The sequence below is a fragment of the Bidens hawaiensis genome, unplaced genomic scaffold (genome assembly GCF_021521415.1).
Source record: "Bidens hawaiensis isolate Kalapana, Puna unplaced genomic scaffold, B.hawaiensis_p1.1 tig00024303_1, whole genome shotgun sequence".
Lineage (NCBI taxonomy): Eukaryota > Viridiplantae > Streptophyta > Magnoliopsida > Asterales > Asteraceae > Bidens > Bidens hawaiensis.
In genome coordinates, this window is record NW_027493833.1 from 127221 (window position 1) to 149993 (window position 22773).

Sequence of the window (22773 nt, forward strand, 5' to 3'; positions counted from 1 at the left end):
TCTGTCACTTTATTGTAATCATTTTTTATTTTAATGAGAAAGCAAAGTCAACAACAACAACAACAACACCAACAATAATAATAATAATCGGTTGAATAAAAATTAGATTGAAGGAATCAATAGAACCTTCAAAGGTTGTTTGGAATCGCTGAAACAATAAATAAAAAGCTAGATATATTTGTATGTTAAAGAAATAGCTAGTGGGAATGATTAGTTCAATCGACATTTCAAATCGAAAATTTGATTGGTTTATGTCGCTAAATCTGTATGTCGCAAAAGCTAAATGGTACTAAAATTTGTAGCTAAATAATTAGTTCAATCGAAAAATGTTCTTGAAAGTTGAAACCAGCAAAAAAAGCTTTAGAAACGAAGCCGTCACATAACGGTTCTAAAAGTTTTAGCTAATCCCACTAGAAACAGTCATACACACATCGTCGCAAAAACAAATGAGCAAGGAGACGTTTTATCTCGACTCAAAACCGTTACAAAATTAGTAAGATAAAAAATGACGTACACAAATTACATAAAAATAGTTTTGGTTTTTCAAAACTGATAAACGATCGTTTCGTGACAATTAGGTTATACTCTTTATAAATATTAAGAAACAAGCAACCCAAAAAAAGCAAAAGAAGGATATATAAATATCATATATGTAGCAGTGGGGTTGATAGTATCTTGGACGGCTTACCCAAAACCATTTAAATGGATACCTTGCACGCCATGCACTTCTTGTTCTAGACAAAGCCTGCTTTTTGGTTTTGATATTCTCTTCACATTTTTGTTAAATTATCATTTTCAGAATTATTACATAATTAAGTACGTGTTAACCTCTATATATTGTTTGATGAAGAAAGCACTTGCCATCCAAAAATATGGGGTTGTTCTTCAGTATATTGGCAAATATATTCCAGAAATTTGGTAACAAGCCTTTGCCCATTGAATCCATATTCAAGCTTCCATCACCAATACCCAAGTTTCCTCTAGGTAACTCCATATATATTATCCATCTAAATAAAGGCTTATGGTATATACTATATAGTATTGATAGACATAGCAATGGGATATGGTCTAAATCCATGTTATGTTTAATTTCTTGGAATGTAAATTGGTAGTGTTATCTTGAGTTCATGTGAGGCTTTTTCCTTTTTGTATTAGGAAGTTAGTAAATTAATATGCGGCTTTTAAAACAACATTTTTCCTCAATTTAACCAAAAATCCAAAAATAATTAAGATCACCGTGCACAACTGATACGAAGCAGACCCAAGTGTTAGATTACTCTTAGAAAGAGCCAAGATTAAAAGAAAGGCATAACTTGGCTATAAGTGTAGTTACGGAGCACATAACCAGTGGATGGAAAGGTCTCAACAAACTAGATAACCGTCACACGTGAATTCCATAAATTAGAGCTCTTATCTTGTCGCTGAAGATTTTTCGCGTTCAAAATGCAAGAGCCCCCCCACCCACTCCCACCACGCTTGGTCTTATAATAATTTACACCCGTTTATTTTTGTCTATAATTTCATCAATATTTTTAATTTCAAAAATTTGATAATATGTGTCAAATTTATAATTCCATGTACTCTAATGTAATGTTTATCAATGAATATTTTCAATTTCAAAAATTTGACGATGATATATTAACAAGTTTCAAAACTTAACTAATTTTGTTTGCTATATATGATGATAGGGGATGGTTTTGCAACCGGTGCTATTGATTTGGGGGGGTTACAAGTTTGCCAAATCACTTCATTCGACAAAATTTGGTCTGCGCTCGAAGGCGGACCAGCCAACAAGGGTGTGACATTCTACGAGCCATCTTCAATACCAGATGGATTCTTCATGCTCGGTTGCTACAGCCAACCCAACAACAGGTCTTTATTTGGATGGATTCTTGCGGCAAAAGCCGTCTCAGATGAATCTATCTCATCACAAACTTCCTTAGCTAAACCAATAGACTATTCACTTATTTGGAGTAGTGAGTCTAAAAAACTAAAACAAGGTGGTGGCAACTGCTACATTTGGTTACCAATGCCTCCTGAAGACTACAAACCTGTCGGTTATGTTGTCACAAACTCACCCGAAAAACCATCAGTTGATAAGATCCGGTGTGTCAAGTCAGAATTCACTGATGAGATTGAAGTTGATAGATGGATTTGGGGGTTAGACAAGAAGGTTAATAATAATAATAATAATAATAATAATAATAATAATAATAATAATAATAATAATAATAATAATAATAATAATAATAATCATCATCTCAATATGTATGAAACAAGGCCCAAAGATAGGGGTGTTAATGCTCTAAGTGTGCCAACAGGATCTTTTGTAGTTCAATATGTTGATGCACCTGCTGATGTGTCACAGGTTTGTTGTTTGAAAAAGATAAACAATAATCTTATGGCTATGCCCAATTTGTCACAAGTTGAAGCACTAATTCAAGCTTACTCACCTATTATTTATTTTCATCCTGATGAAGAATACTTTCCCTCATCAGTCAATTGGTTTTTCCAAAATGGAGCTTTGTTGTATGAAAAAGGCAAGGAGAGTGAGCCGAGCGCGATACAACTGGATGGCTCGAACCTACCACAAGGTGGTTCTAACGATGACTCGTATTGGTTAGACCTACCTATAGATGGTTCAACTAAAGAAAGGGTCAAGAAAGGTGATTTGGCACATTCTTGTGCTTATTTCCACATAAAACCTATGTTTGGAGCGACATTTACCGATATACCCTTGTGGGTATTCTACCCTTTTAACGGTCCGGCAAGGGCAAAAGTGAAGATTTTTAATGTTAAGTTAGGGAAAATAGGTGAACATGTTGGTGACTGGGAGCATTTGACATTAAGGATTAGTAACTACAATGGGGAGTTGAAAAGTGTTTATTTCTCGGAACATAATGGAGGACAATTGATTGATGCTTCTGATATTGAATTTGCAAATGGGAACAAGCCCGTGGCCTATGCATCGTTGCATGGTCATGCATTTTACTCGAAACCGGGGTTAGTTTTACAAGGAAGTGGAGGGATAGGGATACGAAACGATTCATCAAAGGGCGAAATGGTGATGGATACACGTGTCAGGGCGGTGGTGGTGGCGGCCGAGTATTTGGGGCCGACGATTGTTGAACCAGTGTGGTTGAACTATACTAGAAAATGGGGTCCAAAAATAAGTTATGACATAACAAATGAGATCAAGAAAGTGAGGAATGTTTTGCCAATGGTGTTAAGAGGTGCATTTGATAAATTTGTTAAACGGCTTCCTAATGAAGTGTTTGGGGAAGAAGGCCCTACAGGCCCAAAAATGAAATATAATTGGAATGGGGATGAGAAATATTAATTTATTTATTTCATGTAATTATTATAACGTTTTGTAATTGCATTTACTATTCTACGATGTTTTCTTTTAACTATTTTCATTTTTAGATTAAAAACTTTAGGTACAAATCGACGGGAGTACGAACACATGGCATGTCATCTCATCAATAAAAAAATAAGGGTGAACTTTCTTAAGAAAATTAATTTTGATGGTACCTCATATAAATATCCTAAATTCAGAACATTTTATGAGGTTTATTTCATAACTTTAAGGGGTTAATACAAATAGGTATGAAATATAATAGGTTTATATTGATTTTCTAAATAATCTCAAGTAGGAACCGAATGTAAAACAAGACAACTGATAGAGATAGGAGTGGGGAACATAGGGTTTACAAAGCATGCAATGGTGGATTCTACCTATTAGGGTTCAGGTTCGCAAAAACCCAATCTATATTCAAGTTTATATAGAATGTATAGTATCATAACGAATGAATTCGTTCTTTTTCGATGAGCAAACCCGTTATAACTTTAAAAAATATATGAATCCATTAATTATGAAAATTATAGTTAAAAATAACTCTTTGTATATAAAATATTTAAAGAAACTATATTAATTACTAAACTCAATTGAATTGACCCAGAAACTATATTAAAGAGAAACCCATATTACTATAAATCACAAAACCCAATAGAAATGGCCCAATAACTTAATTAACATTTAACACCTAAATAGTAATTAAATAAAATCTTTTAGATTAAAAATAACTGAAAAATCAATCAGTTGATCAGCGGCCCTCACCCCTCGACTGTCGACGACTACCCTCCTATATAGATCATCTTTGTACGTTTACAACTTGTTTGTTCGCCAAATCCAAGCATCATGAGTCATTGCTCCACTCTCAAGTTATCACACAATCAAAAATCATCCATAACTGATATCAATTCTCAAATCCAATCATTCATCCAATTTGAGTAAAAACTCAAGCTTAGTTTTGTTGATTGTTTAAGTTATTATGTTTATCATTTACCTGTGATTGTAATATGTTGAAGCTTGATTAAGCCATTAAGTTTATATGTTTATGTTTAGAATTATGCGTTGATAGTTTTGAATTAGCGCATCAAGGGTTATTGACGATCTTTTTAAGCAAAGACGACCAATTTTGCATTTTTTATGCAATCCGACATGAATACTTTGACGCCGGATAGTAATAAATGCAAGGACCAAAAGAAAATACCGAATCCATAGGAAAAAATTATAGCTCCACTGCTAAAAGTAGGAGATGAAAAAAAGTCAGCAACACTCAAAACAATATTCATCATATCGTATTCTCTACTCTATTGTGCTTATAATCTCTTATTATCATTCCCAAACACATGGGCCTTTTACTGGCGCTGAACTTATACTTGAACTAGGCCAGTGGCGGACCTACCCGATGGGAAGAGGGTCGGCCGACCCTTGTGAAAAAATAAAAAAATAAAAATTTAGTGCTATTATAGTGTTAAAATTCTTATACTGGGTATGATTGATTGATTTGATATGGTGTTAAAATTCTAACCGCCCCCTGTGAAATTTTGACACCAACCCCTGTGGAATTTCGAAATCAGAAGGGTGATTAGGATGGCAATGGATCGGGTTTGGGCCGGGTTTAGGTATTCCCAAACCCATAAATTCCATCCCAAACCCGTCCCAAACCCGTCAGGTTTTAATCGGGTAATTACCCGTCGGGTTTCGAGTTTTCCCATCTGGGTTTTGGGTTTCCTATCGGGTTTTGACAAAATACTCGTCGAGTAACCCCGGCTCAAAACACGTAGGGTTTGTACCGGGGTTTTGACAAAATATAACTAATCGATTACAAAGATGGTTACTATAAAGGTAAAATATATCAAATAATTGATATAAACAAGTTTCGACAAATAATATATTTGGAATATAGTATATATATATATATAATATAATAAGCTATATCGGGTACATCGGGTATATAATCGGGTAAATGGTCTATATTATCGGGTAATCAGATATATCAGAAATCCCAAACCCGTCCCAAACCCGCGAAAAATTTCAAAGCTGTTCCCAAACCCTAACGGGTCGGGTATTACCCGTCCCATTTATGTCGGGTTTCGGGTTTCATTGCCATCCCTAAGGGTGATGAGCATCCGGAGAACCACAAGTGAAACTTTGCCTTGCTTTTCCGACCGTCGCGTTATTAGAAGTCAGAACAGTGAAGTTACCGAAGGAAAAGAGATGAAGAAGACGACTTAACCTAATATTAGTTTGGCATGTATTGGGTCTTTTCAAACTCAAAACCACGGCCATAAAGATTTATTTTTCCCAAGTATAAACAAATTAGTTTTTTTGTTATACTTATTCTTGAACGTAAGCCATTTTTTTACGTTTTATTTCATTTTTAAATTATTTTTTTTGTCCATTAGTTTAGTACATTGTTTATTAATTTAAAATTTTAATAAATCTTTGCTTTTCATAATAGTTGAACAATATTTGTTGATATTGTTTACTAATATTTTTTAGAAAAACTTAAAATATTATTTTTCAAATCCTTAAAAGAACAAGTAAAGTAATGCTAAAAGAACTCGAGTGATGAGAATCAAAACGATAGTTGTATTTGTTTCATTCAGAAAAACTTGTTTAGGATTGTCAAAAGTTGATAATATTTCAAGTTAGATTTAAAAAAAATAAAAACATGTAATGAACAATTTTAAATATATTGTCTTTTAATTATGCATTTCTAACGATATGTTAATTATCTTGTTTTATATGACCCGACCTGATTCGATCCCATCAGAACGGTGGAACCGGACCAAAAAGAAAGTAATACCGAGTTGATCCAACCAGAACGATAGAACCGGGAAAAAAACTATATAATTATGTACCGACCCAAAAATTTTCTGACCCATATAAAAAATTTTCTTGGATCCGTCACTGAACTAGGTCGTTGAATTCATAACAATTTCCTTTAAAACGGATACATTCAGTTTGACACAAAAATTAGTTTCACTTTAACTGGTTTAACATGATCAAGGGGTTAAATTGATTACCAAGCAACGATATTATATTATATATAAGCTCAAAAATGAACTTTGGTGTTGCAAGGACTTATTGGGCCACGTGACGGTGCCAGCATGCAGAGCCGGATTTGGGCCTGCTTGTGTGCAACTGTGCACTTGCACGGCTGCACAAGTCCCATTAAATCTAGGGGCCCGTAAGTTTCTAAACATCCTATGTATATGTTAGTAGACCCAGTTAAAGCCCATTGTTCATACAAAAGGCCAATGCAATTAAAAGCCTGCTGCTCTAAACACAAATAAAACCTTTTTATAAATGGTTAGATTATTTGAAATTGAAGCAATATAAAACGAGTGAAGGGCCGATTGTGAATTTATTAATCTGAAATTATAGACTAAAAGTAGAATTATTTGATTAGGTATTTAGGATTATCTGTTTATAAACACATGAGTATTTAAAATTTGAAAATAACAACTTTACTATTTAAAAATTGAAAATAACAACTTTACTATTTTCAGTATATAATATATATAAGTTTATATGATGGTCCATTTTTTACTCGCACAAGGTCTATGAGAGCCGACGTATTCTCACGGACGGCCCTGCCAACCTGTGTCACGTCATCTAAAGATCTTCTTCTTTAAGCTTTAAGTTTGTTTTTTATTTTAGTTTCAGTTCGAGAACAACGTAACTAAAACCGACCCAATTTGTGTCGACACACCGCTGCAACTCCCAAGTTTTACCGGACGAATAAACTCCGTTTTAAATATGTTGTTGTTATTATTATTATTATTTTTGTACATAAGTTATACGAGTATTATGGTTGTTTACTAATTTAATTTTTGGGTTTAGTGTCAATACTATAACTAACCTAACCGATACCACCAAATCCTTGTCATTTTAATCATGAGTTGTATTTATTTTTTTTATAAGGAATATCTCATTGAATAGTAACCAACTTTCAAAAGTTTTCCAATTAGGTCAGTAATGCATATTTTCTCCAAATTAGGTCACAAAATCTTCAAATTAAGTCTCACCGATTTGTTTATGCGTCAAGAAAGAAATTGAGGATAAGATGTGGGGGTTGAAATTTGCAATATATGTAGTTAAATTTAAAATTTTTTAAAAAACGTTAATTATATTAAAATTTAAAAATAAAAAATAAAATTCACATCACCACTAAGCATCAACTTCAAAAAAAAAAGATACAAAGATTCTCTATGTGAAACAAAAAAGAAAAAAAACTAAAAAAACATGTTAAAACCTTTAATTTAATAAAATATGAAAGTTGAGTGACTTAATTGTAACACTTTTTAAAGTTGAGTGACCTAATTGAAACACTTTTGAAAGTTGGTTACTATATATTAATTTTTTTTATTATAAGCTATACGAGTATCATCACTGCTTTCTATGTTGACGTATTAATTTTTTCATAGTGTCGGTGTTGTAACGACTTAATCCATACCAACCGAATTTGCGTTAATGCACCGCCGCAGCACGACAGGTACACAATTTAGTTTAGACTAAACGTTGAAAAAAGTTGATATTTCTAAGGCCAAGACTTAGACAACGAAGGCTCGACCTTAAATTATTTAATTTCATGTGATATAACTTTCTATAGAATAATATTGCCAATATATATATAACACAATCCTCATGAATCATGGATCCTATTAAATATTCCTAGAGTCATTTTTAAAATGGTTTTGGATCTCACCAGTTGTATGTCCCTCTCTAGGATGATACATAACGTTTGATTATTAAACTTATAAATTAAGTTTTATGCAAATCATAACTCTTTAGCCAAGCTGCGTACGTTTAACAACAACTATATTCTATTTACTTATATGCAAAAAAGGTACAAATTTTAATCAATTAAATTTGTTTAATGGTTATTATTTATGCTAAGGGTGTCTTTGGACTTTGGATAGGGAGTTGGAGAGGGAGATTGTGAATATGAAATTATAAGGTGTTTGGTTGGATGATTGAAATAAAATCTTTTAGATTGGGTTCTCTCCAAACATTCCAAATTAAAGGGGTTTGGTTGGGCATGGAATCTCATACATATATTCCCATCCCATTATGTTGGGAAGTGGGTGGCATTTGACTAACTTTGAATAATTCCTTAACGAGAGTTTGCAACAAGTTATGAAGTATCCATGATGGACACAAGATGACTGAGATGCACCCATCGTTGTATAATATATCGACGGTAAGATACCAAGATCATCCAAAAATATATAAGGGCTTTTAGTGCCGGGTTGCGGTCAACATCTAGCCAAACCAAATAAAAAAGTTTGTTTTTTAAACTAAGAAACATAAACAGAGAAAACAAAATATAAGTGTTTGAAAGCAATCACAAGAATCGCTAGAATTTATTTCCCCCTAAATAACAAGATTAACCCTTTAATTTTGGACTACAAAGAAAACTGGCTCCGGTTAAAATTACCAAAGCATACGCCTCTTTAGAAAGTTGTACATGACAACCTCCTAAAGTTGTTCTATGAAGAAAGAAAATGTGTGTTAATGCCATTGAATGAAAGGACCCTAGTTACGGGTATCACAACCCTCAACAATATTGGGAAGTTGCTACGAGCAAATTTCATGACAACCACTGAAATTTTGAAATAAAAGAATATCGTCCCTAAGGGATTTAAATCACCAACTACTATGGACCTCTTGATTTGTTGTTATCTCCTCAAGACTAGTAGCGATAACATAAACCTAGTCTTCACGCATCAAATATACAACCTCTCTACGTCAAGCAAGAACCTCCAACGCCCATTTATTTAAAGTCATTAGCATACACCAAATGGATGTTCACAACAAAGGAATTAAAAATTCATTAAGGTTTCATCTTTCCCAAGTGATTTAAGAACTTAGCGACTCATAGTTATAAAGATAAGCATCATCAAACTTGAATGAGTATGATTAAACATAGATGATTGAATTGTTATAAGCTAGGGTTGTTCTTACAATCTTGGTTTCTTAATTAAGCTAAAAATTACAAAGAAAGTGATGGAAATGGATGATGGTTGATGGTATAGTGAGTGCATAGATGGATGGATGCTAAGTGACGTCGAAATGGAGAGCTTGGAGTTGAACTTATAGGATGATCAGCAAGAGTGACACAGCCCCAAGCCTCATTAAGCATGACACATGTCGTTACTCGTTAACGTTTTTGCATTTTGTCATATCAGTAAGCTGGAAAGTTGACTTGTGAGCTAAATCAAAGGCAGTGCCTTTGTAAGGCACGGTCGTGCCTTTGTGAGACACGGTCATGGTCAAGTATGTGGGGCCCGGTCTTTTGTCTTCACCTGGGAGAGTAACACAGGTCATGATTTGCCAAACACAACCCTTATATTGTTGTTGTCTTCTATATCTTTTCCTCGTGATCAGAGCACAAGGCGTGCTTTGTCAGTTTCTTTGTAAGAACTTTTACAATAACACTTGTTTTGTCATTTTATGCTTCGTTTGTCCATGAAAATCAAAAGTAAGCAAATAAACAACATATTGTTCGTGTTAGACAACCTGAGATGTGATGTGCAAAGTCTTCTAATGTATTTCTGATGTGTAAATCAACAAAAGTGACGCATTGACGCACCCGGTTTTTTTAGTGTCACATGGCGTGCTAACCCTCTTGGACAAACGCTAAAATACTTGTTTACTAGACACATGTATAATGTATTTTGTAAATGTTACCTAACAAACTTCTATTTTGTTTTGGTAAATTACATGAGAAGATATAGCTAGTTAGACCATGAAAAATATATTATCATCAATCTCTCCATGATAAGTATTTGTAACCCAAAGGGTTACCTCTTTGGCTTTGATACCACTCATGATCGTTATTGTGTCATCACAAGAAGATCACACGCTACTCACCTAGATCCAGAGGTATGTCATTATAGAATGTAATCATATACTAATCATTTTTTAGTGTTTGTAAATTACAACCATAAAAGAAAATTTGGAGGCAAAGGGGGCAACTGATACAACGAGATATAGAGGCCCAGGACAAGGTGTTGTAGATAGAGCACATGTCAATGAGATAACCATTCCTACTAACCATGGAAGAAATGTTGCGCTCAAAGGAGTCATGACTCCACAGCACGTAAAATGTCCCTCTAACTAGCGAGATCTTTTTATAATTTATTTTATATTTGTTTAAACCTATTTTGTATTTAATTTTTATTCTAATGAGAACTTTTGTTCACGATTGTTTTTTTTTTATTTTTTATTATCTATAGGTTTTATTTGAATTTACCGTCAGAAAATGTCGTCGGTAAATCCGTCATCAACGTATCCCGTTGTTAATTCATCGGTGAATATATCCTCGCTCACTCGTTGGCCGGTGAAACTGTCATGGTAATTTTTACTAACCGTCATCGGTAATCTGTCCCTGAAATCCCTATCAGTGACATATTTTTTCGATAACTTTCATCGATAAATACATTATCATAATGTGTTTGCCGACGGTACCACCGACAGGAAGACCTTTACCGTGTGAATACATAAAGTTCGGTGTGTTGGTAAATTAAAAGAGATATTTACAATACAAAGTTACAAACATTATGAATAGAATTTATCTTGTCTTGTTTTTAGGATGAAGACCTTGACACCTGATTTTATATATACACACATGTGTGTATTTTTTAAAATGAAACGTAGATTACAAACCATTATATATATCATTCATTTGGGGTGAAACGGCACGCTGACTTTAGAAGATGCTGCGTGGAGTTCACCATCAACCACCACCATCTTAACAAATAACAACAACGACCTCTTTCTGTCTGTCTTCATCTGTGTATATAAGCACACATAATTAAGCTTAATTCTTCCAAACACACTTTTCCAATCACAACTGTTGTGTTTCTGTCTATAATATGCTTTGTTTAGAAACTTGGGAATAACAGGTGAGCATTTTGTCATCAGTTGTTGTTCAGGATTTTTGGGAAGACCCTCAGCTATCCAAATCATGTAAGAAACTCTGACCTTGATTCCTTTAATTGTCATTCTAAATTATAACGTTTAACTGTGCTTAATAATTTAAATTCAAGAGATTTTAATATATGTAAGTGCATGTTTTAAGCAAAACCCTACTTGGATTTATGATTTTAGTGTGCCTTATTAATTTTCTCACTTGAACCATCTCGCAAGAGTAATTGTTTACATCGAAATGGATAAGTCAGACAGACAATATACAAGTTGCGCCACTATCCCTATTTTTAGTTTTTCTGTTCTTTTATGATTGTTGGATCGGGATGACTAACTTCAAGTTATATATGAACAAAAAAACTCAAAGATTAATCTTGTGATTGTTCAAGCTCATGGAAGAGCCCGGTTTTCCGCTAGAACGTAGCTTCAAAAGGTGTGATTAATTTCTTTATACTTGTATGGTATATGTATACTGGTTTGAAAGTACGGATCATCGTAAACTATAAAATCAGATCATATGAAGGAGATTCAATTTAGTTTGGTTCTTAAATCTTAATTGTATAGATTTAAAGAATCAGGATCGGCCTAACCCTTTTGAAGGTCTAAAACAAAACGACAATCCGGGGCTTTTCTTAAATCCATGACCTATGATCTACATATATAACTCGTGTTTTTATGTAACTAGTTTTTTCTTTTCTTTTCTTTTCTTTTCTTTTTTCTAACTGATTTTTAACGGAAAACTCATGCCATGGTAACTAGTTATATTTAAAGAAAACTTATAATTAGTATTATTATTTTGAAAATAACATACTATTAGTATTATTAACTATTAATATCAATGTCAACTTTTAACTCGTGATGTTTAGTTTATACACAATTTGAGAATTAGGCCGGAACACATCAATATCAGCATAACTATCTATCACTATTTATATAACTAATATTTTTTACCATCCATATTACTTGAATTTTGTGGCCAACCATCATCAACCGGCTTAACAATGTTACAATAACAAAACCTTGAACATTTGTCTCGAATAATTCGTTTTTTATAGCTAGTTTATTATTATAATCATTTGATAATTAGATATTAGTTGTAATAAATCATTAGAAGTGTACAATATCATATAAAACTAAAAGACTTAAACTAATCTTTTAACTTCAACAAGTAGAATGTCTAGGCAGGGTTTGTACATTAACACAACCCTGTATACGTAGATTTCTTATGTATTTGGACAAAATTGTTGGAAGTTGTTTGTTTTAACTTTTGTGTCATTACTACATATGTACTTTAATGCCAAAGTATTTATCTTGTCTGTCTTGAAAATTTCTCATATTCTCCGCACCCTATGCCACTTTTCGTTGAAAACGTGTAGGAAACCATCGTTTCGGACACATTTCCAATGAAAACTGGATTATAGAAAACATACTCGTGGGAAATATTTTTCTTGTCATTTCAAACAATTCCTGACACCAGAATTATGTCGTTGGAAGTTTCCAACACAAATAATTAAAATTTTTATTTTCAATTTTCTAAAAATATTCATATAGTTTAATTTTCATGATGATTATTATTATTGTAATTTTAATTTACCATTTGTATTATCATTAAACGAAATATAAAGTAAATAGTAGCTATTCTTATGTTTATATTTTCATAAATATATCTTTTTTGTATTCTTGTATTGATACCTTGCCTTGTTAATTTGTCCTTTCACACAGAAGATTAATGGAAGCACAAGCCACCACCGTTAATGGTGGTGTTGGAAACGAAGTTGGTGGTCAAGTGAGAAAAGTTCATATTATCTATTACTTGTGCCGCAACGGGCGTGTCGAACACCCTCATCTCATTCGCATCCATCATCACTCCCGTAGTGGTGTGCACTTAAGAGGTCAATAATTTCTTTAACAAAATAACTGATAGTGAAATGCATATACACGTAGCATATGTATTAGAACTCAAATTAGACTTAAACAAGATCATGTGACTGTCATGCTTTACTATGTTTGTCCTATAAAACGAAACAAAACAAAAATATAAGTCATTTCCTAGGAATCATCAAAAAGTTATTGATTTGTAGATGTTAAGAGGTGGCTTGTGGAGCTAAGAGGAAAAGACATGCCAGAAAGTTTCGCTTGGTCATTCAAGAGGTTTGATTCTTTTTCTATTTTTCTTTTGTTTTTTTATTTTATCTATTCAGGGTAAACATAAAGCATCTTTTTACCTCTTATCGTAACAAGGAAGACCGTTACGGTTAATGGGTGTGACAGTGAGAAACTTAAAGGAATATCTCGGTAATACTATATAAAGAGTTAAAAGAGACATTTTACGGGTGTGAATTTATTAATTAACATAAATCTAACACGAAATTATAAGTTTGGGTGTTACAATTATGGCTGAATATGTTATATATGCCAAATATTAAATTAAATAGTCATTTAGTTGTATTGTTTAAACACAATGTGTACACATATTTCTTTAGTAATTTGCAGCGTTTGTGTATTAATAAGCAAAAAAAAGATTTTAAAAAAATACAAAATTCAAGTTAAACGGGTTATATTTGTATCAACTTGTGAATATGCATTTCGTGCTCGGGCTTGACACGGTTTTCATTTCTTGCATTCTATGGTAAGTTTAAAAGTTGTGGATGTGTCAAACTCAACCCACCAATCATCAACACAACTAGATGGACACCTCTAAAACCATCCCCAATGCTAAAGATGTAAATGCAGCCACATCATCATCTCAACTCCACTATCTCTCTCCCCTCATTCTCTCTCCTTCCTTTCTTTTTCTTTTTACCTCACAAAACCTAAAAGATGGATTAGTATCTCTCTCTTCTCTCTCATCCACGTCACACTTCATGTCACAAATACATATTATAAATGCATGCATTGAGGAAGGTCTAAGTAGTTTCTTACGCATTTAGTGTTCTCGGTATACTACTATACACTAAAAGATTGTATTGTCTATATCCTAGTAACTGAAGCATATAATGTTATTATGGTATTGATTATAAAACTTAGAAATAAATGTTCATTTTAGGTTGTTGAATGTATTTAATATCATAAAGCTTCAAATATTTAAATTATTTATTGTTAGTATTTATTTTCTTGATAAATAAATTACAGAAGGTACAAAAAGAAATATGTTTGGCAAGACCTATTAAATGACGACCTCATTACCCCGATTTGTGACAATGAATATGTTCTCAAAGGGTCAGAGATCTACTCAACAACATTAAACAATGGTACATCTTCTTTCTTGCTTTTATTAGTTTTTTTTTTACCATTTTCATTGTAATATAAGATACCATTTTAATCGGATTTCCATTCAGTTAAATCATACCTGGAATTCTAGTTATCATATCATTACTAGAAAATAGACTTCTATCAACGTATATTCACCAAAGGTCCTGTAATTCGCGGCATGAACAAACCCATTATTAGATCACACTGTAACATGTAATTATTTCGGATGGTATTATGTAAATATAGATTATATTATATGTGGTTCGATCAAATAGAAATCAAATTAACGTACTAACTATGAGAATTAAATATTGTAATTAGAGTGTAGTGTAATTACAGCATAATGTAATTACATAATTACACTATTTATATATATAACTACACTACTTGATACTTACATGTAGCACGTTAATTTAATTGGCACAATAACTTTCTCCATATTATATAACCCCTTAATGTTAAACTTAATAACAACATTATCAAGACACATCACAATTTCAGCCTTTACTGGCATTCCAGGCCATCCTTCTGGACCAGCTACGTCTATTGGCACTCAGTCTCCACAACAACTTGAGGCTCTTCAAGAGATGAAAGCTCAACGTGGCTTTCAACCCATGCCCGACACTACTCCACAAGCCTTCATTGGCGATCATCTGCCTCACGATCACAACAACAACAACAACAATCACAAACGAAGTCATTTTTCTTGGGCATCCTCTCAAAACACTGTTTATGGGTCATGCAAACAATGTGGTATTGGTCATATTCCTAGTGATTGCCCAAACCGAGACCCATCTACATTTCGTGCCAATCCAACAGCCAACTTTGCATACACCTGTTACAATCTTGCCGATAACAAATCTTATGTTGGCACAACTAAGTACCCCTACACTGGAGCAAACAGTCATGTAACACAAGATCTATCACCTCTTGACAATTTGGAGGCATACTATGGTAATGAATTATGGAATATTAGATCATCACATTTTAATGTTTTTTTTTTTTTGGTTTGCTTGGGTGAATATTTAATCATTTAAACAGCACAATATAAAAGAATAATACGAAACTTATTTTTTTTTATTTTTTGTCTGTTCTTTTAACATATTCTTGTTGTCCACGAAATAAAACTCTAATTTATTATTTGGTTGATTTAATAGACATTAACTCATACGAAGGGAAAGAAGTCTTTGAGTTGAAAACATCACCACCATTTGAAGCTTCAATGAGAAAAGAATATTCTCTAGATTTCTCAACAAATACATCTACAGAAATTGAAGAATCTTCATTTGGCTCCAATGTTACAACTGAAGACACAACAAAGAATCTAGATGGGGACAAAGACAAAGAAGTCATACAAGGCCGAGACGACACAAACGAGAATAATTCCTTTCACGAGACGTTATTGAATGATAATATGGATGATGATGAGAATAATATCATTAAGAGTAAGAAAGGAGGTGATAAAAGTGAAATAAGTTATCTCAATACTGTTCAGCCACCAAATTACTCGTATAGGAAATCAGGTCAGAAGTCGGGCATGTTTCTTAACTGGATCACTTGTGGGACTGCTAGCACCCACGAGAAGGCGGTGGTGGCGATCAATAAAAGAAACTGTAGCATACCTTCTACGGTAAGTTCAGTTTCTGAAAAACGTGGTAACGAAAAAAACACGGGGCAAATATGTAAGGAACAGAAGTTGAGGGACTTCGAGAAAAGATTTGATACAAATGATAGATCAAAGAAGAGTAAGAAGGAGGATTCCCATAACTTGAAAACCTTTGGAGCTGCTTATAAGCCTGTGAATGGCCCCAATTGCTCGTAAGTTCAATTCCTAGGTTAGCTATATTACATTTTGACTTTTAAAGTCAAATACGCATGTTTTGACTTTCAAATTAACATGAACTTTTTTAGAACTTTTTAAAAAACTCAACCAACTCGTTTAAGTTTTAGTTCGTAATATGAATATGAATTTGGTGTTAATTTGCTACATAAACCATAAGCATCTGTAATTTGAATAACAAAAGGTTTGACTTAAGTCAAACCTATTGTTCTTATTGCTTTAGTAGTATTTTTGGCCCTGTGTTAATAGATCAGTACATACGCTAATCGACCCAAGTTTCGGCATGGTTGATGCAGGCAATGTGGAAGGCAGTTCAATCCAGAGAAGCTTCACAGCCACATGAAATACTGCAGAGGGGTGAAGTCAAAGGCCAAATCTACCAATTCAAGACTTGAACCAAACACAAGAAGATCACATTCACCTTCTTCAAAATCTATGGATACTTTTTTCTTGGCAAATAATTGAACACTTGTTTGTGCCTAAAAACTACATTTGTATAAAATCAAAGAAAGCATGTGTGTACAGAAAAATTAACTACTTTAGTCAACATTTTGACTTTGTGATGAATCTTGAACCAGTCTTTAAAGGATCACAACTTTAAATCATGAGTCTTGCAAAATAAAGATCCCTAAAACAAAACAAATGCTACATTCTATTGGTTAAACAATAACTACCATTCATTAGCTTTGGTTAGAACAGCAATTCTCAAAACCCTAACACAGCTTTTTTGATGACGTGAAATGACATGTTTGCCCTCACATCCACAACTTCCAATCTTTAGTCAGTAATCAGCAATCTGTATCTTGACCTAAACTACCTGCCAGCTTTCTGGACATGATCAAGTAAAAACCCATAAATCTTTTTCCTTAAATTTTCCACATTTTCATCCCCGCGAACCGAATCATCGAGCCAACGATTGACCCGCTTAAGTTGACCCAAAAGACCAACCGCAGCACCCGAATCTTCTCTGTTTGTTAACCAAAACCCGTTGTTCAAAGCTTCCTCCAAGTAATTCAAAAACCATTTTCGTGACACTAAAAGCAGTTCTTCAGCCAATTTAGCAGTTTCCTTTAATCCGTTTCCTTTTGACCATTTTACCCTTTCGGGATTTTCATTTTTTGCTACAGGACTGGAACCCACACGCTTCACTCTAGAAGCAATAGGTTCTTGAGTTCTCGGGACTTTTTTGTTTCCGGGTGACCGGTTTTCTGCTTGAATTTTATGATTATCTGAAGCGTTGTCGAGGACAATATGGTAATTTGTCTCACTATCTTGAATCTTTGTGTTGTCTTCCTCTGTAAACAGAGTAAAATTTCCTAGGTTTGATTCTAAAGCAGCTTGCACCCATAATGCACTATTGCTAGGTTGACTTTTGGCATCAGTTGACTTTGGGTCAATTAAGCCGTTGACTGCTGTGGTTGACTTTTGAAGGTTTTGATAGAAGTTCAAGAATTGTTCAACAAGAGGGTTTCTAGAGGTCTCACCAAGTTCACATATTTCACCAAACCAACTGCATAAAATAAAAAAAAATAAAAAAAAACGAATTAAAGTTATAATTATTTACCGAAATTATTAACGTTATAAAAAATACTTCTTTAAGCAGTACCTCATGCATTGAAGGATGCTCTCAATGGTGGAAGATTCTTTTAAAGCATGTATTGCAGACGAAAAACCAAGATTCCTGTGACAAATAGCTTCCTGAAAGATAACATGTTACAAACATTGTTAAACAAGAATAAAATCTTGAATAATGTGACAAATCAAATACCTTTCCAAGTTGACGAATTGTAGGCGAAACAAAATCCCATGAAATTTTTGAATCAGAGCATGTTCTTGCATTGAGTTGCACTTTCGTAAGGTTGTTTGGAACATGAATGCTGTCGAATGAGGTTTTCAAGTCCTTTTTTACAGGTTTGCTGATTGATTTTTCAGAAACTATCACATTCTTGCTTCTAAGAGGTGCAAGATTCAAATTACGCTGTTTTTGAACAAGATCTTTTACTAAAGATGACTTCCTAACCGAACGAACCTGAGAATCAAGAGGTATCTAAAATTAGGACTATAATCAGGCTAAATAATTCTTGTTATTGGTAAACCACCTCCAAAAGTATACACCAGCTTGTCTGTCATGTCACATCATACAGGTCATATGACTTTTTCACCCTATCATGCGGTCCGTATGATGTCATATGTGCCGTATGCTAGGGCGATAAAGGTCATACTTCCTGTATGGAGTTCTCAATAGTCAGAGTCATTTTTGTTGTTCGAAAAAGACATACGAGCCCTAAGATTAGGCCCTCATAGCACCTGTATTACATTTTTCACGTTCTCATACAGCCCGTATGGCCGTATGAATATCAGAATGACCCGTTTGACCACCTTTCACCCTACCATACAGACTGTAAGACACATCACCGTGTCCGGAAACTATGTCAGTGGTCACATCAGTCATTTCTTTGTTAGTAATGATTTGGCACTCATACAACTGTATTACATTTTTCACGTTATCATACAGCCCCGAATGACTATCAAAATGGGCCTATTTGACCACTTTTCATCCTATTTAAACGACCACTTTTCAACCCTCATCCAGCTAAACATATATATCAAAATTTGCTAAACAATAAAGTAGACAACTAAAATTACCATTAATTGTTGCTTCAAGATCTTAACAGACAAATGTTTCAATGCTATGAAGTTATTAAAACGGCCATTAATAGCAGACATATATAACTCTTAAGGGGCAAGAAAACGTACAAGTCGCAAAGCATAGAGTACAACTGTTACATAAATAAATAAATAATAAATAAAATATACCGGTGTAGAACAGAGTGGAGATGAAGGCTCTCTGGGTTTTGTACCCGACCCGCTAACTTTCAAGCCGGACCTCCGGTTTTTCACCGCTGGACTCCGGTCCCACCCCTTCCTCGCCGGACAATCCAAACTCAATCTCCTCGTATCCACGTCATCCTTAACCTTCCCATTCGACAACGACAGCCTCCTCGTATCCTTCACAACAACTTTGGTCCTAACCACCAACAAATCACTCGAAATCAAATCCTTGGGATCTCCGACACACGCCCTCCGTTTCGGCACCGGTTTAATCCCGATAACAACCGGAACCGGCGACCCGGGTTCGAACCGGGTGACATGCACGAACTGGCCTAATTGTATCTTATCGTTCAAGATCAAGTCCACGTCAGCATCGGGAACCGACACGTAAGCCGAATGAATGGAGTCAGATAATCTCAAGTAAAACCCTCGGTTCCTCCTCCTATCGAAATCGAAGACGTCGTCCTGTGGTACAATGGCGATGACTTGGAGGAGAGGTGTACGGTGGTGGCCGGCGACCTTAGCGGCGGGGTTGTGTAGGGTTTGGAGGAGTTTGGAGAGAACGCCGGGGGTGAGAGAAGCCATGTGGGTGGTGGTTGAATGATGATGCCACCATGGCAGAATGAAGGTTAGGTTGAGTGTAAATATATGGATGGAATCTCAAAGTGACATTGGATTGATGGATTGGATTGGATTGGATTGGATTGGATTGGAGGTGGGTGTAGAGATTTGTGTTGTGGCCGGCTTCAAGGACGGAAAGATGCAGGTGGGTTGTGGGTTTAAAGTGGTCAGGGCTCAAGTATTACTTGACGGATGCCGATAGCCAACAATAACAGACAATTAATAATAAAAGCATCATCTTTTATTATAAGAAAATATTTTATAAAATCAGAGTTTATTACACGTGCTAATGCACGGTTTACAACACTTCACTTTTGTTCAAACATCCCACGCTCTCGTTTCCATGCCACCTCGAAATCTTCACTTTCCCGCAAAGCATATTTAAATAATATTTGGGTCAACACGAATGTTGATGAGTTATTCCCGAGAAAAAAAAAACTTATTGTATAAATATAGACAATTCATATATAAGCAACACATGAATATAATAGTGTACGACCATTATACTCCCAACAATACCGATCTTTACACGGTAAAACACAATAACGAAACCCGCAATTTTACCCTTAAGCACAAAAAGCGTTAGTTGTAAACTAGCTAAGAATACAACGCGTGTATGACTACCAATTTGATAACTCGAAACGTACCATACTCGAAATATTCCCACTTTTAACCCAACGCGAATGGAAATGGGGGGCGTCACCCCGATAGATCTACCAACATTTATGTGCCCTCAATTCGGTTAACAATTATTTAACCAAATTGATTCATCCCACAATAACGACAATTTGTAAAGTATAATGCGCTTTCAAAACATATATATAAATACGAATATAGATATACAATATGCTTTTCGGAGGAAGAACTCACCTTTGATTTCGGTGTTCGAATAAACGCTCGTTCCTATATTAGTACACGTTCGTTGATTTTAAATTCGGGTTTGACTAAAATATATATATATATTCTTATTCTAAAAATCCACACAAGCACACAACACATAAAGTTTACTACTTATAATTCTATAAATACATACTTAAAAATATAAACAATTAATAATCAACTAATAATTGTTTTATTTAATAATTTAATTTAATTATTAAAATTTATAAAAATTATTACCTTTAGTTGCTGGAGTGTTTTGGAAAAATTCAAGTTATTATTTTATTTAAAATTTTGACTCTATTATAATCGGTTTTGTCGGTTTTGCCGGTTTCGTTGGTTTTGAGCTTAAAAACGAACCGGTTGTTATTTTATGAAACTTTTAGTTTTAAATTATCTAAAACACTTTTTATATATTTTTTAGTCAAGTTTTATTGGTTTTTCAATAAAAATGTTTTGGTTTTTATTTTGTTGCCAATTTATTAAAAATGCCAATTTTTAACGTTTTCGTGTCGGTTTTCGCGACACGAACCATATTGGTTTAAGTTTTGTTATTCTTGACTTTTCTTATACTTTAACTTATGTTAAATATAAGAATATTATGACTTTAGGAGCTGTTTTAATTCAGTTCCAAAAACTCATGTCGGTTCACCTTAAAAGTCGAACTTTCCGACCGTTAAAGTCACCGACAAGCTATTTAAGTCACAATGTCAAAACCCAACCATTTGGTACAGCAAATGTACATATAATAACAAATAATATATCATCATATACATGTTTGATCATCTAGCACCAAGTATGCACACAAAACAAATTTCTAATTACACATACTCAAACCTTAAGTTTTCAACTATACAATAAACATGTCATTTCTATAATCTCTACAAGGTGTTTGTGTACCAAAATTTCCAGATCTTAATAACCCATATTAACATCTTATTTCATCCCACTATTATCCTTTAACAAACACATTCTTGATTTCTTTAACAACAAGGTTTCTATTATTAGTAAGTAGCAATTTTTAACAACCCTATTATTATACCAACAATCTTTACAATGGAGTTTACTAAAGTAATCCTAACCACAAGTCTTTAATCATCCACACAAGATTATGTTCATTTACTAAATCAATTTGCAAAACATCTTGTATAATTTACAAAGTTTCTTTTATTAGTAAATTTAACACAAACTCTTGTTTATCTAAGTTATTATGTTACATGCATCCTAGTACTTCTAGTAGATTTTATTCTTCTACATATGTCTCATTCAATCACTTAGTTAGTCACTTTCAATCCATAAAAATCAATACAAGACAAGTATGAACTTTTATGATCAAGAATCAATTTTTTTTTTTTGTATTACTTGCATGTGTAAGTAAACTTTTTAGAAAAGTCAAATAAACAAATCTCTACACTTTTTGTCAACTCTTCATCCAAGATCTTATTCACCTTTTCAAAACCATTATTACTATTACTTACAACTTTTTCAAATACTTTTTAATAAATCAAGTATGTGGGTTTTCAAAATTTATCATTTATTTTTAACCATTTTAACATTTAATCAAGTTAACAATCTCAATCCAACACCCAAACTAAAACCCACGAATTTAATGGGTGTTTTTACCCATAATCCATCTTTAATCTTTGGCCATTTACATGTTTACTTCCATTATTAAACAATACTTAAACCCATTTGTTAAACAAACTCAAGTAATCAATATGGACAATCAATACAAGCTAATATGCATCCAATATAAGTCCTATAATCAACAAAAATCCATCTTATACATTCACATGCAAACTCACGGGTCACACACATGCATGCATACATCCATATTATACTTGCATGCACACTATCAAGCATACTAAAATCAAGCTTTAAACATCAAATAACAACTAATATACACAAATCTTGAAGTGGGTTACCTTGGATTTCGGATTGGTGTCTAAGGAAGATGATAATATGAACTTGTTTTAGCTATAACCCTTTCCTTTGGTTTCCTACTCCTTATTATTTGCCTAAACTTCCATCAAAAATTCTTAACTTAATAATGTGTGTGGTA

The 22773-nt window shown here is 33.7% G+C and overlaps 2 protein-coding genes across 2 annotated transcripts; both read left to right on the plus strand.

Moving 5' to 3' along the window:
- Nucleotides 1-380: 380 nt before the first annotated feature.
- On the plus strand, nucleotides 381-3340 carry LOC143569066 (hypothetical protein At1g04090-like). Its single transcript, XM_077055062.1, has 2 exons — nucleotides 381-984; nucleotides 1689-3340. Exons 1-2 carry the CDS (start codon nucleotides 873-875, stop codon nucleotides 3338-3340), a joined length of 1764 nt encoding a protein of 587 aa, XP_076911177.1. The 5' UTR covers nucleotides 381-872.
- Nucleotides 3341-11679: 8339 nt separating this feature from the next.
- On the plus strand, nucleotides 11680-16913 carry LOC143569067 (protein SOSEKI 1-like). The gene is made up of 6 exons (XM_077055063.1): nucleotides 11680-11720; nucleotides 13010-13179; nucleotides 13369-13438; nucleotides 14420-14538; nucleotides 15697-16357; nucleotides 16676-16913. The coding sequence occupies exons 1-6, from the start codon at nucleotides 11680-11682 to the stop codon at nucleotides 16842-16844; spliced, it is 1230 nt and encodes a 409-aa protein (XP_076911178.1). The 3' UTR covers nucleotides 16845-16913.
- The last annotated feature ends 5860 nt before the right edge of the window (nucleotides 16914-22773 follow it).

Coding starts and splice junctions, on each gene's coding strand:
- LOC143569066 (XM_077055062.1), top strand. CDS start 873: ATGGGGTTGTTCTTCAGTATATTGGCAAATATATTCCAGAAATTTGGT. Junction 985..1,688: donor AATACCCAAGTTTCCTCTAG/GTAACTCCATAT, acceptor ATATGATGATAG/GGGATGGTTTTGCAACCGGT.
- LOC143569067 (XM_077055063.1), top strand. CDS start 11,680: ATGGAAGAGCCCGGTTTTCCGCTAGAACGTAGCTTCAAAAG. Junction 11,721..13,009: donor CTAGAACGTAGCTTCAAAAG/GTGTGATTAATT, acceptor CCTTTCACACAG/AAGATTAATGGAAGCACAAG. Junction 16,358..16,675: donor GTGAATGGCCCCAATTGCTC/GTAAGTTCAATT, acceptor TGGTTGATGCAG/GCAATGTGGAAGGCAGTTCA.